This window comes from Sander vitreus, chromosome 18 (genome assembly GCF_031162955.1).
Source record: "Sander vitreus isolate 19-12246 chromosome 18, sanVit1, whole genome shotgun sequence".
Lineage (NCBI taxonomy): Eukaryota > Metazoa > Chordata > Actinopteri > Perciformes > Percidae > Sander > Sander vitreus.
Window position 1 is genome coordinate 20439752 of NC_135872.1, and position 13249 is coordinate 20453000.

The 13249-nt window shown below is 42.9% G+C and overlaps 2 protein-coding genes and 1 long non-coding RNA gene across 5 annotated transcripts in view; 2 read left to right on the forward strand and 1 right to left on the reverse strand.

Annotated features, from left to right (window-relative positions):
- bcl11bb (BCL11 transcription factor B b) overlaps nt 1-1094 on the reverse strand; it is a 31516-nt gene extending 30422 nt beyond the window's left edge. For 2 of the 3 annotated variants that reach the window (XM_078275470.1, XM_078275468.1), the window contains exon 1: nt 248-1094. In XM_078275470.1, the coding sequence (XP_078131596.1) occupies nt 248-311 (64 nt within the window). In that variant the 5' untranslated portion in view covers nt 312-1094. The remainder of the gene's footprint in view (nt 1-247) is intronic. The other variant, XM_078275469.1, reaches the window with a different exon arrangement.
- A 1518-nt stretch (nt 1095-2612) lies between these two features.
- LOC144533444 (uncharacterized) lies at nt 2613-4920 on the forward strand. Its single transcript, XR_013503435.1, has 3 exons — nt 2613-2929; nt 3428-3470; nt 4593-4920. It is a non-coding gene; the product is annotated as an uncharacterized LOC144533444 (long non-coding RNA).
- A 216-nt stretch (nt 4921-5136) lies between these two features.
- ccnk (cyclin K) lies at nt 5137-12585 on the forward strand. The gene is made up of 11 exons (XM_078274798.1): nt 5137-5299; nt 6248-6477; nt 7070-7151; nt 7241-7372; nt 8170-8275; nt 8385-8442; nt 8810-8979; nt 9446-9654; nt 9773-9803; nt 10123-10194; nt 11022-12585. Exons 1-11 carry the CDS (start codon nt 5291-5293, stop codon nt 11543-11545), a joined length of 1623 nt encoding a protein of 540 aa, XP_078130924.1. The 5' UTR covers nt 5137-5290; the 3' UTR covers nt 11546-12585.
- Nucleotides 12586-13249: the final 664 nt, after the last annotated feature.

Consider the following 13249-nt stretch of genomic DNA (forward strand, 5'->3'; position numbering starts at 1 on the left):
AAACAAACTGCATAGTACAGTGTTCTCTCGAGTGGTAAATGTATTTCCACATGTCACAGTTATTGTCTGTAATTAGCTGCTTTGTTCGGCGCGTTTTCAAAGACTAAACAATGTATGGATTTATATCCAAATAAATACTTGTATTTTGCCCTAAAAACAGCAATTAATAATAATGACAAACTATAAATCATTTAAACCAGTATACTTCATCATGTATGAGAAGTCTTGTCTCAGGAATGAAACTCACCCCGAACTGTCTCCCTGTGCGTCAACGATAAGTGCTGCGGGTTCACCTGCTTGCGGCGGGACATTGCCCCGGCATTTACTCTGGCATCGCCCGGTGAACGGCACTTGGAGTCGGCTTGGACCGTGGTGTCGGTCCTCTCTGGCTCGCAGGTAACCAACCTTTCCCTCTCCTAATCCCTGTGGGCTACTATTCACAGTTTTCGGCTGCAACTTTGATGCGCGCTCGGACTCGGGAGGCGAGGAGTCGGACAGGAGCGCAATAAGGATGGAAGACCAGTTTGTCCAAAATGTCCCGCAGCGTCTTCGGAAGAAGCAACACCTGGATTGAGGAAGCCAAAGTGTAGTTTTTAGGAAGCAGTTGGCTACAGGCGGTCGATTCTGATGATGATATGAAGGCAGGTATGTCTGGCAATGACCTTCTGCAGATAAAACAAAAACAAAAATCCTGGACTGCCCACCTCTGCAGACACCGTGGTGACAGTCAGATGAAGTACAGAGCACTCCGCTGGTGATGGCTCTTATTTGGCTCCTTTTCCCTTTTCTTAGTTTTAATGATATGATTATATCATCTGGGGGTGGAGGGGGGGGGGGGGGTCAAATGGCTGCTGTTTATTCTAGGATTCCCTACAGTCCTTCCATTTCAGCAGTGGTGCGCTAAAATGACCCTTTGGCACTGACTCCTCCTGCGCGTTTTGGCATCGGTGCGCGGAACGGCAACTCTTGGCTCTGGTGGCAGAAGCCTCGTTGATTGAGAGAGAGAGAGAGAGAGAGAGAGAGAGAGAGAGAGAGAGAGAGAGAGAGAGAGAGAGAAGGCGGGCAGACAAGACACCTCCTCCTCGTCCAACAAGCAGAGGTCCAATGTTTCCTAGTTCCCTACAGTGTCGAGGCTACTTCTTGTTGACTCACACGATGGAAGCATGTGTGTGTGTGCAGACTATACGCAGCCTGTGTTTTGAGTGTGTGTGTGTGTGTGTGTGTGTGTGGGGGGGGGGGGTTCAAGTTCATGTGCCTCCGTGACGTTTCAGACACCACACCTGGCGCGTAAAGGCGGCGGACAACACAACACGCGGACACTGAGGGCAACTAGCGATGGCTCCCCGGAGCTCAGCGCTATGGGCTCCATACAAAAACAAAGTATCACTCATCAGTCGTTACTCATTTCAAAGGCGCTGTCACACTTCCCTCTTCCAAACGTCTCCATACCGTATCGGCTCTAATGGTCGTTGCATCCAAAAGACCACGATGAAGAGTCTTATCATGTCTCCCTTCTCTTTGTGCCTTTTCCCTGTATGTTTTCATCAGTTCATTCATTGTTAAAACTCTTTTTCCTCTTATATAATGCCATCTGAAATACCAGAAGGAAACTGTTTTACCATAGCTGGAATATCAGGACAACCCACACCTAATAGATCAGATTAAATAAACCATGTCGGTCAATCTGGGTTCAAAAGGTCACCTTTAAGATAATGAATATTTTTAGGTCATTGTGGCGTTCCATGCTGTGTAAATGATCGCATCACACTGCTGCACATGATCAATATACATATAACACCTATTTCCTCACATTGGATCAGAGAGTGGGGGAAAAACAGCAGGCTGCATCTTTGTTGTTGGGATAATTTAAACATGTTGTGAGGCAACAGTACCCTCTGTTGGCACAGTCAGGGCACATTACGAACCTGTTTAGGGGGTGAAACATTAACACTGCTTTAGGATACTTTATTCTTATTTTTAGAATGAAGCGTCCTTAATTTGCCGTTTTACAGTTCACAATGTAAGAGAGTCCTTGCAGAGCAGATAAGGTTCACTCAGAGGCAATTAATGGCACTAATGGCCAATCATTCCGCACATAATTCACTGTATTCATTTAGATCAGTGTACGCACATATAAGTGCTTTGTACAGGCTACAGCTTAGCTAAGAACACATTCAAGTTTCTTTTTTCCCCCTACCTTACTATACAATCCAAACCTGCTCTGTGCTATAATTTGGTTAAAATACGTTGTTAGATAAAAGCATAAAGCCTAATAAGGCCATTTAAAGTTAACACTGTCCTCGTGGATCAGCAGGGACGTGTGCGGCTATAGCAATGCATTTCATAGTCGGCCATTAATAAAACATGGTGGGCAATTTTAAGAGCATTAGAAGTTTGATTGCTTCAGGGCAGGCCTAGGGGACTTTCAGGACAGTAATTATTTATATAAATGAAATGTCATCTCAGCTCTGGCTCAAGTAGACATAACCTCAGCAGACTCCACATAGAAACACTACAGCACAACAGCTATCTTTCACAGATAGGCCCAGCATGTTGTCAAGCATGTTGCTTTGACTGGAGCACGTAAATGCTGTGTGGGATATGACATGAAATGTCTTCGCGTTTGCATTGGGCCAAGAGAGCAACAGCAGTCGCGGACACATTGGATGCTGAAGGAAAAACATTATCCTGAGTTCACACACTCTCTTGCTATCCCTGCTGGCTGCAAGCAGTTTCTTGATCCTTACCCATGGGTTTCTCAATAATGCATCAATGTCTCCATTATAGCTTGTATCTGCTGGATCCGGGCAAATGCAGTTTAAGCTGGGGTGCACACATGGGCCAATGTACCACAACACGCCTTGCTTGTGGACACAGGAAAGGTTTTAAGTCCAAAGTGTTGCCTCTAAGGAGACATGCATCTTGTGTGGTAAGTGCCATCGCTCAATCAGAGATACCTGAACACACCGCAGGGCAAGACATACACAAGAGATGAGGATATGCTGAAATGAAAGTTTTGTCCAAGTAACAAGAGACATGTTGACATTTGAGGCCTTTTTCCCCAAAATGATTCGGGCTTTAGGAGAATTCCAGGTACTTAAAGTATAATTTATGTTAAATCATAAAAATGAGCCCAGGGACAAAGTTCAAGTAGGGGAGCTCTTGCACATCAGTGGGCAATAATACATGCATCTTAACTGGTCATAATTCTGGGTCACAACCTTCATCACATCCTTTTATCTTCCATTTTCCATGCTTCTCCCATCCGTTAACTCTTTAAAGAATACAAAAATTGCATTAATATCTTAAAATAGACCATCATGTATGAGGGGAAAAAACTGCACTGAACATAATAGTGTTTTTAAGAATGAAAAAAAGTGTTAAGTGTTGAGGTTAAGTAGCATTTTGATGTGTTTAACCACAACAGGACTGTCATAAACAATGAGAGGTCCACTCCAGGACAGCTCATGGTAATATGAATATTGCTCTGGGATTTGCTTATAGTCAGTGCTTCATTATGCAATGTTTAATATTAATAAAGAAAGTACAAGTATATATTATTCATAAGCTGATTTATTGTGGTTGATGCGTGTGTGTGTGTGTGTGTGTGTGTGTGTGTGTGTGTGTGTGTGTGTGTGTGTGTGTGTGTGTGTGTGTGTGTGTGTGTGGGTGGACTTGAGTGAGAGATTGAGATGGTCCCTTGCTATGGGCAATACAACTACAAGGCTCTTACTTTTCTACAGGACACAGCCTGACAATTTCTCCCACAGTTAAGAGGATTTGTCCGAGCATGAGTGAATATATAATGCATGCAGATTCCATTTTTTCTTATTGGGACGAAGTAAATGATTCAATGCTGGCTGTCCTCAGGAGTGAGGCTGGGAGGGGAACGAAGAGGGCACAAGATGTTAGTTGTCGTCTGCTCTTACACTGGAACATTTGAGGCAAACAAAAGTGATGACGAGGTCTTGTTCCTATCGAGTGAAGGGATCATATCATAAATTGCAAAAATGAAATGTTTTTATAAGATTATTGCACTGTATTGCTCCCTTGCTGTGCAAACAATGCTGCTCCAGCAGGCTTTCTGCATTTCGTAGCTGCAGCCTACATGCATACTAGGGATAACCATGATTTTTGACTTGACATTTCATTATTTCTGTTTTAGTCATCTCAAAGTTTAATTCATGGTCAAGATTGGCTGTGACATGTCAACAGTAACTCGTAAAACAATGTTTTGTGATATTCCTTTAATGTTAAACTCTCAGCCAAATGCATCAAAATTTTGTAATGGCACAAACGTGTATCTTATAATATTAAACAAAAAATATTTATTTGATTTATAAAGATTAAAAAAAGACATAGTCTATAACCCTCAAAAGACAATGGTAAATTGCTTCCATTGATATATTTATAAGTATTCAAAAGCTCCAGAAACTTTTTTCCCTTCTAACAAAGACCTTACATTACATGGTTTCTCAAATGATGGTCTAAACTAATCTCTAATCCCAGTCCCTCTTATTTCCATCCTGCCACAAGTCATTTTGCACCACTATGCTGTATGTCTGAAATAATTATGTTTCTATATATTTAAGGGCACATGTCTATGATTTTTATGGCTACCTGCTCAAACTATTCGAGTGCAATGCAGCCCTGAGGCCTGAACACAGACCCACATAGTCTTTTTAAACAGGTATGTGACAAAATCCAGCATGAATTGAACATTCAACATATTATCTTAAACTATTCATAGAATTTGTGCAAATGTTGTTTATGTTTGTGATTAGCACGTTGAAGCCTTGTTCAGAAAAATGCTTTTTATAGACATGGTAGGCCATAAAAAAAACTGTCCTGGCTGCCCAAGTCCAAGAGTAATTCATTGTCTCCCTCTAGTGGATATTATTGGGAGTAACTTTTTTTTATCATACTACTTTATCATTCTTCATATCTTGTTTGGGGTTTTCCAGTAGCGGGAATAGTAATTAAAGCGTTGAACAAATTAATTCAGCAGAGGAGAGGTAAACATGGATGTAGAATAACCAGAGACGGTGACGGTGGTGGTAGTAGTAGTAGTAGTAGTAGTAGTAGAGGACCACTCACTTGATTTAACCTCAGCGCATGTGTATCAGATGTCCTGCGTAATGACGTCTACCAACAGTGGCTAACGTACTCCATAATGGCGGTGCCCTTTACAATGGGGACTGTTGTGGATCATTTGTTAGCCAACTTCTTGTGAATAACTGCGGATTACTCACACATCTGTCTGTTTTGGGTAATTTACTCCGACGGCTACATGTTAAAGGTAAGAGTCGTGTTTCATTACAAACAGACGGACGATAATCGAGCTGAATTCTAACTAGTTTTGACTGGACGCAGTGCTCCTAGCCTTAGCGGTGTGCAGACCTCGAGCAAAGCTAGTTTTGCTAGCCGAGGCTGCTAGCGAAGAGTATGACTTGGTCGGCCTAACGCTAGCTGTCAACTGCCTTTATTTCGAAGTTGAGTTCAGGTTAGCGTGTCGGTGTATTTAACTGACCTTACCGACGTACCTTTTGGCCTAGCTAACTATACACAATCGATTTAAGCCCACGCCTTGGTGTTTATTGGTAACGTTAGCTAGCTAAGCCAACTTTTAGTTGTCGTTAGCTCGATATTATTGAATGCTAGCATGCAGCTTCGTTATGCTAATACGGGGAAATTCTTCTTCGTTGTTTTTGAAATGCATATTAATGTGTTAGCTAGTTATGTCACATACTTAATGTTTTATGTATGGTTATCGATAGCCTTAGTTTATGAATGAATGGGATGGTGCCATGCCAAACCCCTACTCTTAATACATCCATGTGCCAAACATTATCGTTACGTTTCCCGTAGAATCCGTCTCCTCTTTCTGCTTTTCTAACTTAAGGACTTTCAAACTGTTTGCAGCTAGCTTAGTAACGTTAACATCTCAATAATTAACTTACATTCACCGTTTACAGTCGCTGTTAATTAAAAGTACAGATTTTTAAATCTTTATCAGTTTTATAGCTCAAGTTTCAGGATGTTCACAGGTTGCCAAAAAACTAAACTATCCCCCGTTTTTTGACAATACATTCTGAAAGAGAGAGCTACAGAACATGGCGTGGTGTTCTTGCCTGACAGTCTGCAAAATACACCTGCCCTGCTAGTATTCAGGGGAAGTTGCTAGTCTTGTCTTTTAGTACAAATGGTTTTTAAATGATGTTAATAACTGTCATCTTGTTTTATGCAGTCCAGTACAGCCGGTCCATCCACCGTTGCTTCTCCTCAGCCAATGAAGGAATTCAAGGAGAACTTTTCAGGCCAACTAATCCTGGACCACATCAAGCCATGCTGGTACTGGGACAAGAAGGATTTAGCCCACACCCCCTCTCAGTCTGAAGGCCTGGACCCTGGCACAGAGGCCCGGTATCGAAGAGAAGGAGCCCGCTTCATTTTTGACGTGGGGACCAGACTTGGCCTGTATCCTTGATTGATTAATTTGAACACTGAAAAAAACGAATGAATATCTATCTTAAACGATAACCCAATGGACCTATTTCACAGCAGACATTTTTGACTTGTCATAGTAGGAAAAGCACAGCTGAAGTTGATAACCTTAACAATGGCTCAATTCCATCAAGTGTCCCAGTAAGCTATTTCAGTGAGTCAGCATGCACAATACCAGGGCCTCTCCTGTAGAATGCAGCCATCATTAATGGTTTTTTTTATACACCTGTGCTTTTCCTACTATGACATGTCAACGTGTCTGCCGTGAAAAAGGTCTTTGACCCTTGTTTCAGTTAGTCCCTAATGAAATACAGTAAACCTTTTGAAAAAAAGTCCTGCTAAGCTGTGGCTTTTTCCTCCTCACTTTTACAGGCGTTGCATTAACATTTTGTTGTAAAGACATGCTGGTGAACAGGAAGCAACAGTGAGTTATTGTACATTAAGATTATAACGGCACAGTCAAAGGGAAACCCTCTTTTGTCAGGGTTGATTTTACATAGCTGCTCATGAACTTGACTTGCAAGTAACTGTCAATGGTTTCTGTAACATCCTTGACTGTTATCAGACACTATGACACACTGGCAACTGGCATCATATACTTCCACCGCTTCTACATGTTTCACTCCTTTAAGCAGTTCCCCAGATATGTAAGTTCAGTGAACGGTTACCCTTGGTGTTTCTTCTCCCTTTAAGTGGACTAAATGTGTGGGACTAATGTTTGTTTGCATCTTAACAGGTGACGGGTGCTTGCTGTCTTTTCCTGGCGGGCAAAGTGGAGGAAACCCCAAAGAAGTGTAAAGACATCATCAAAACAGCCCGCAGCTTACTGAATGATGTGCAGTTTGCCCAGTTTGGAGATGATCCGAAGGTGGGAGTTTTTTTTTTTTTTTTCTTTTCTTCTCCTCTGTGGTTTTGAGACATTACACAGTTTGTACATAGTTTGATCCAAACAAGGCCAGAGTACAGAGCCTCAGAACGTCGGCAGAAAAGGCAGTTGGGCTGATAGTCTCTCCAAATTGGTCAAAAAAAGTGCCTCGGAACACACCAAAGAGACGAGACGTAATACGTCTCCATAACAGCAGGCGGCGCTAATCTGTATTGTCGGCCAAAAATAAAAACCGGCAGCTGATTGGACGAACGCGTCACGTGGGTCTTGTTTCTCCAGAAATTCAAAGCCAGACTGTCATGGCGGCTTGTTCAGAATACAGTCTCATATTGTACTGAAATAGTTCACCGAAACGTGTTTCTGAAAACATTTTAAACGAGTAATAGGCCACGCAGTTGCTGAATCTGTCTTCATTTCAGATCGACAAAGGTCAGTTTAAAAGATTTTCGTCAGATTTTGAGAGACTCTAAGTCACGCTCATTCCGCTCCCCATTTCCGGGTTACCACTCTACCAATCAGATGGCTCGTTTGAGTCCGACTGCCGGCAGTGCCCGCCCCGCCGATTATACGTGTCAAATCGGCCCCTTGGGACGGACAACGGCACGGAACAGACTCGAGTCACTGACCTCGCCAGACTGTCCAACGGCCGATTATCGGCTCTGTGTGTCCGGGCCTTAAGTATGGTAGATGTGATGTACAGTGAATGCTCCATGTGTGTAAAAAGTGGAAAACCATTTTTTCTAGGTTAATAGTTAACGTGCATGCGTTTCATTTGACAGGAAGAGGTGATGGTGTTGGAGAGAATTTTACTCCAGACCATCAAGTTTGACCTGCAGGTGGAGCACCCTTACATGTTCCTGCTGCGCTACGTCAAGCAACTCAAAGGTGAGACGGGATAAGTGTGATCCACAGAGGGTGACACTTTATGGCTATAGATAGACATTTGGAAAGCTTATGGATCTTTTTTTTTTTTTTCCCCTCTTTTTTTTTAAAGGGGAAAAGAATAAAGTGTGCAAGGTGCTACAGATGGCGTGGACCTTTGTCAATGACAGGTGAGCAGGTGGCATGTAAACTATCTTTATATCACAGATGACTTCCTCTGTAGTGCAAGGTGTCGTGCATAGGACACGCTGTGTAGTTAATACTGTCTCTCACTCACCTAACCTGCTGGCTGGTAAAGATGTGCATCATTGAATAGAAATGTCACAAAAAACAGGCTTTATAGTCTGAAGTGTTTTTTTTAATTTTTTTATAAAGAATGAATTATATGGGTGCGTCATAGTGGCCTAGTGGTTTAAGACACACACCACATAACCGCACCGTCCCCGACTCAAATCCAGCCACGGCCTTTTGTTGCTTTGTACTTGTTTGTACCCTTTTGTTCTTCTGTGTAACCGTGTCGCCTGTGTCCCGGGGCAGCCTGTGCACCATGCTGTCTCTGCAGTGGGAACCAGAGATTATTGCGGTAGCCGTCATGTACCTGGCCGGCCGCCTCTGCAAGTTTGACATCCAGGAGTGGACCGCCAAGCAGTCGTCCCGCCGCTGGTGGGAGCAGTTTGTCCAGGACGTCCCGGTTGAGCTGCTGGAAGGTACATTAAGCCTCGACACCTCCTGGCTCTCCTAGGGCAATTAGTTTAATCTTAGGGCTGTGCAATCAATCAAAATGTTAATGGAGATTTACGATTTCAGCTCCTTATGATCACCAAACAGAATAATTGTGAAAAACGATTATCGCATTACGTCTGCAAGTAAACTCTTACTTTTTCAACAACAACAACAACAACAAAGAAGGTTCAAATGGGAAAAGTATTAAGGGAAATGTCACAGCTCTAGGTGTTTTCACTGTGATGGGTTTAGCTTTTTCTAGTTTTTTTGAAGTTCAATAAACGCAACACCTTTCCAAAAGTCAATGAGTAATCATGTTGTAATAATTGTCCAGACCATAATAAACGTGATTTATGATATATATATTTTTTTTTTTTCCTCCATAATCAAGCAGCCCTATTTCATCTCCTTTCAGACTAGTCTGAACAAAAACATGTCTTTGTCTTCCAGACATTTGCCACCAGATCCTGGATCTGTACTCCCAGGGGAACAAGCCCATCCCTCAGCAGATACAGGAGAAGGAGAGGGCAGCTGCTCCGCAGGTCCCCGTTCCTCCAGTCCCAGTGGGACTGCCACCAGCCCCCAACCCTCCTCCCCCGCCACCGAAGAAGACTTCCCCTCAGGGAAGCAGCCCTGCACGCCAGCTCAAACGCTCACATGTGAGTATATGCTTGAGTTGCATTGTAAAATGTCCAACACAACTTGCGTATGTCTTTACCTTGATTCATAGATCAACACTGAGCATTCATGTTTTGTATGTACATTTTCTTTCTTCAGACATCTCCAAAAGATGAACCGAAGGCTCCAGGTAAGACTTTGGTCAAACCTCATGCAGACAAAACTCTGCTCATTAAAATACCTCGTACATTTCTGTTAATACACTACAATACCTCCAGGAAACGTTTGCTAATTACCATGACACCAATTTAGATTAAAAGTCTTGGCAAGAATAAATAAATAAAAAAAATATATATATATATATATAGTAGATTTTAAGTAGCTGGGATTAGTATTTTCCTGGCAGGTTTTAGGATTTTATGAATATTCAAGCCTAAAGTGAAGTTCACTAATGCATTCACTGAATTAAGCTTTTGCATCGTTGTTGACTGGTCCGTTTTAATTCCCAGAACAAGTTGGATCAAAGATTCCTAGACTGGAGAGCCCCATGCCCCCTCTGCCTACATCGCAGCCTCCCCCAGGTAAGAGTGACCGTTTACCTTCTACCGTCTTCTTTAAAGGTGCTCTAAGCGATGTTGGCTGACGTCGCTTCTCGTTGACGTTCGAAGCATTGTCAAACAAAACTGAGGCTAGCTCGCCCCTCCCTCCCTCCCTCCTCATCCCGTCCCCTCCCTTCCGCGCACTAACCCTCCCAACCCCCACCCCCAAATCCTTCTGGTCGGTTATTGGCTGGAACACTGTTTATGTTTCGCGGGTGCAGGTTGGCGCAGTTTGTTTTTGTTGGCGTGTGTGGAGCCTCGGCTGACCTTTTTTTTTTTTAACAGTGTGTTCAGGGGAAAGGCAGCTTAGTGAGGAGATGTTTGCTGTATGTGACAAAAAAATGTTGTAGCCTAAAAAACACGTGACATCGCTTAGTGCACCTTTTAACTTGTGAGGAGTTAGTGTTAGAGAATAGGTACGTCTGTTTGCGTGTGCCATCAGATAGGCCCATAATGAGCAGCCAGGACCCCCTGCCTGAGACTCGAGCTTAGAAAGCAACGCAAAGTCTTTAGTCCTCTCAGTCTGCTTACATAACTAGCAACTCGTCTGGACATTGTTTCCCGACACACGCATACTCCTAACCTCTCCCAGACCAATCTGATTAGTGCCTGAGCCTGATAACGAGACCTCCTATGTGGCTGAAGCCTGGCAGTCTTGGTCTGGCTGTGTGCTCACAGTCGGGGAATGGAGAGGTTATTAGATGTCACGGGGGGGGGGGGGGGGGATTGTTTTTTTTCTTTTACAGGAAAGATGCCAAATGCTTTTTAACGAGTTTGTTTTCTCTTTGTCATTTCCTGTCGCTCACTAGAGCGGAAAGCCCCAGCTCCGGCCCCTCCCACGGAAGCCGAACCATTACCGGAAACGGCTCCTCCTCCGCCGCACGCTCCACCTCCCCATCAGCCTCCGCCCCTGCCCCATCGCCCTCCTCCGCCCCCGCCCTCCAACTACATCATGTCCACCACCAGCTCCTACATGTCCGGAGAAGGCTACCAGAGCCTGCAGTCGATGATGAAGACGGAGGGTCCCTCCTACGCCCCGATGCCGCCCAGCTACGCACCCCCAATACCGCCGTACCACGTCTACCCGCCGCCTGCGGCACCGCCTCCGGGCCCTCCTCCTTCCAGCTACCCGCCCCCCAACTTGGCACCAACGTATCCACCGCCGGGCTACAACAACTACCCTCCGCCTCGCATGCCGCCGGGCCACGTACCCCCTCCAGTTATAGGTCTGCCTGCTGGGTATCCTCCGCCCCCCGTGCCCCCGGGACAGTCACAGGTGCCCCTGCCCCCTCCGCCCGGCATGCCCATGAATCACGGTGGGTGGATGAGATGAGAGTGAAACAACAGTCCCTTAAACTGACTCTGCGCAGAGCCGCAGCTGGAGATACAGTAGAACCAACCAGGAACTTGTGTTAATCGGCTGGTACAGACGGAGAGCTTGTTCACCTCCAGTATGACTTTTGTCGATGAGGTTCTTAAAGAAGGCTTAACAAACAAATAGACTTGGAAAAAAAAAAAGTGAGCTCTGGACAGTATTGTTATGAGAACCTGAACTGGCACTGAAAGACTCAGTGGCTTAAACATGTACAGGATGGTACTTCCAGGATCTTGTAACAAACACTGTCCACTCGTTGTTGTTCTGGAAATGTACCAGGAAATATTAGCACCCTGAAACTAGTTTTGTCACACATGCTCATTCATTTCTTGTGGGCTGATGAGATGTTCTGTGTTTTTACTTTACCTTTTTTGAGTAGAACAAAGATCGACTCTTATCTTTCCTTCTATATTCTGTCACCTTGATTGTTTTTTTTGTTTTTTTTCCTGAATTTCCAGTCATACCAGTGTCCTTTCCCCTGCAATCTTGTTTTTCGTTTCTCGACATTCCCACTGTTTGGCTGAGAGAAAAAAAACGCGTAATAAAATCTTGATGGTTGTACCTGCAGTAGTCAAAAATAAAAAGGACTATCACACTTGAGACATGTTATTAAATAGTTCTTTCAAACGTACTGTATATCCTTTTGTCACATTACTTTCTATTCTGTGAAAACACGTCATGTTGCAAGAAATTTCCGCTACCATAGCATTCATTTTACTGCACTGTCACACGTATTCCCTGTCTTGTGTGAATGTGCACAGCAGACAGTATTACACGTAGATACAACAGAAACCCTGTCATCAAACGCACCATGTCTAACACTGGACAGACTAAGGTATATTTGTACATATCTGTTCTTTTCATTTAGGCATTGTTTTGAGAGTTTCAATCCATATGTGCCTTAGTCAGGTTTCTCTTTTCTGTTTCCTGTACGCAGCTTTGGGTTGGTGTCCGAGTGACATTTAGGACAATAAAGGCCTGCTTTTTCCTACTTTGAACGGAGTAGTGTGTTTTCAATCTGTAGAAAGTGAAACATTGTAGATCTCGAAGTTGTAACCAGGTTCATTGTTTACAGCACTGGTTCCCAACATTTGCAAATATAATTATAAAGTTATGTTTTCATATAACCAACATACAACAGTTTATCCTTTACTTTAATCCATACTGAGCTTTTTCAAGTGTATGTATGTATATATATATATAGAGGGAGAGAGCGAGCGAGCGATAGATATAGGTAACTATTTCAACTGTGTGTCCATTACTTTTACTGTTGCTAATTATTTCAACTGTCATATATATATGACAGTATGTAGATATATATATATATATATATATATATATATATATATGACAGTATGTGTATATATATATATATATATATATATATACTATATATATATATATATATATATATATATATATATATATATATCTATATATATATATATATATGTGGCAGTATATATATATATGTATATCTGTATATATATATATATATATCTATATATATATATACAGTGGTGTGAAAAAAGTGTTTGCCCCCTTCCTCATTTCCTGTTCCTTTGCATGTTTGTCACACTTAAGTGTTTCGAACATCAAACCAATTTAAACAAAAGTCAAGGACAACACAAGTAAACACAAATGCAATTTGTAAATGAAGGT

Bases quoted from the DNA above. Each gene is read 5' to 3' on its own strand.
- ccnk (XM_078274798.1), top strand. The intron at 7,152-7,240 runs GTAAGTTCAGTG...GCATCTTAACAG, and splicing joins TTAAGCAGTTCCCCAGATAT to GTGACGGGTGCTTGCTGTCT. The intron at 9,655-9,772 runs GTGAGTATATGC...TTCTTTCTTCAG, and splicing joins GCCAGCTCAAACGCTCACAT to ACATCTCCAAAAGATGAACC.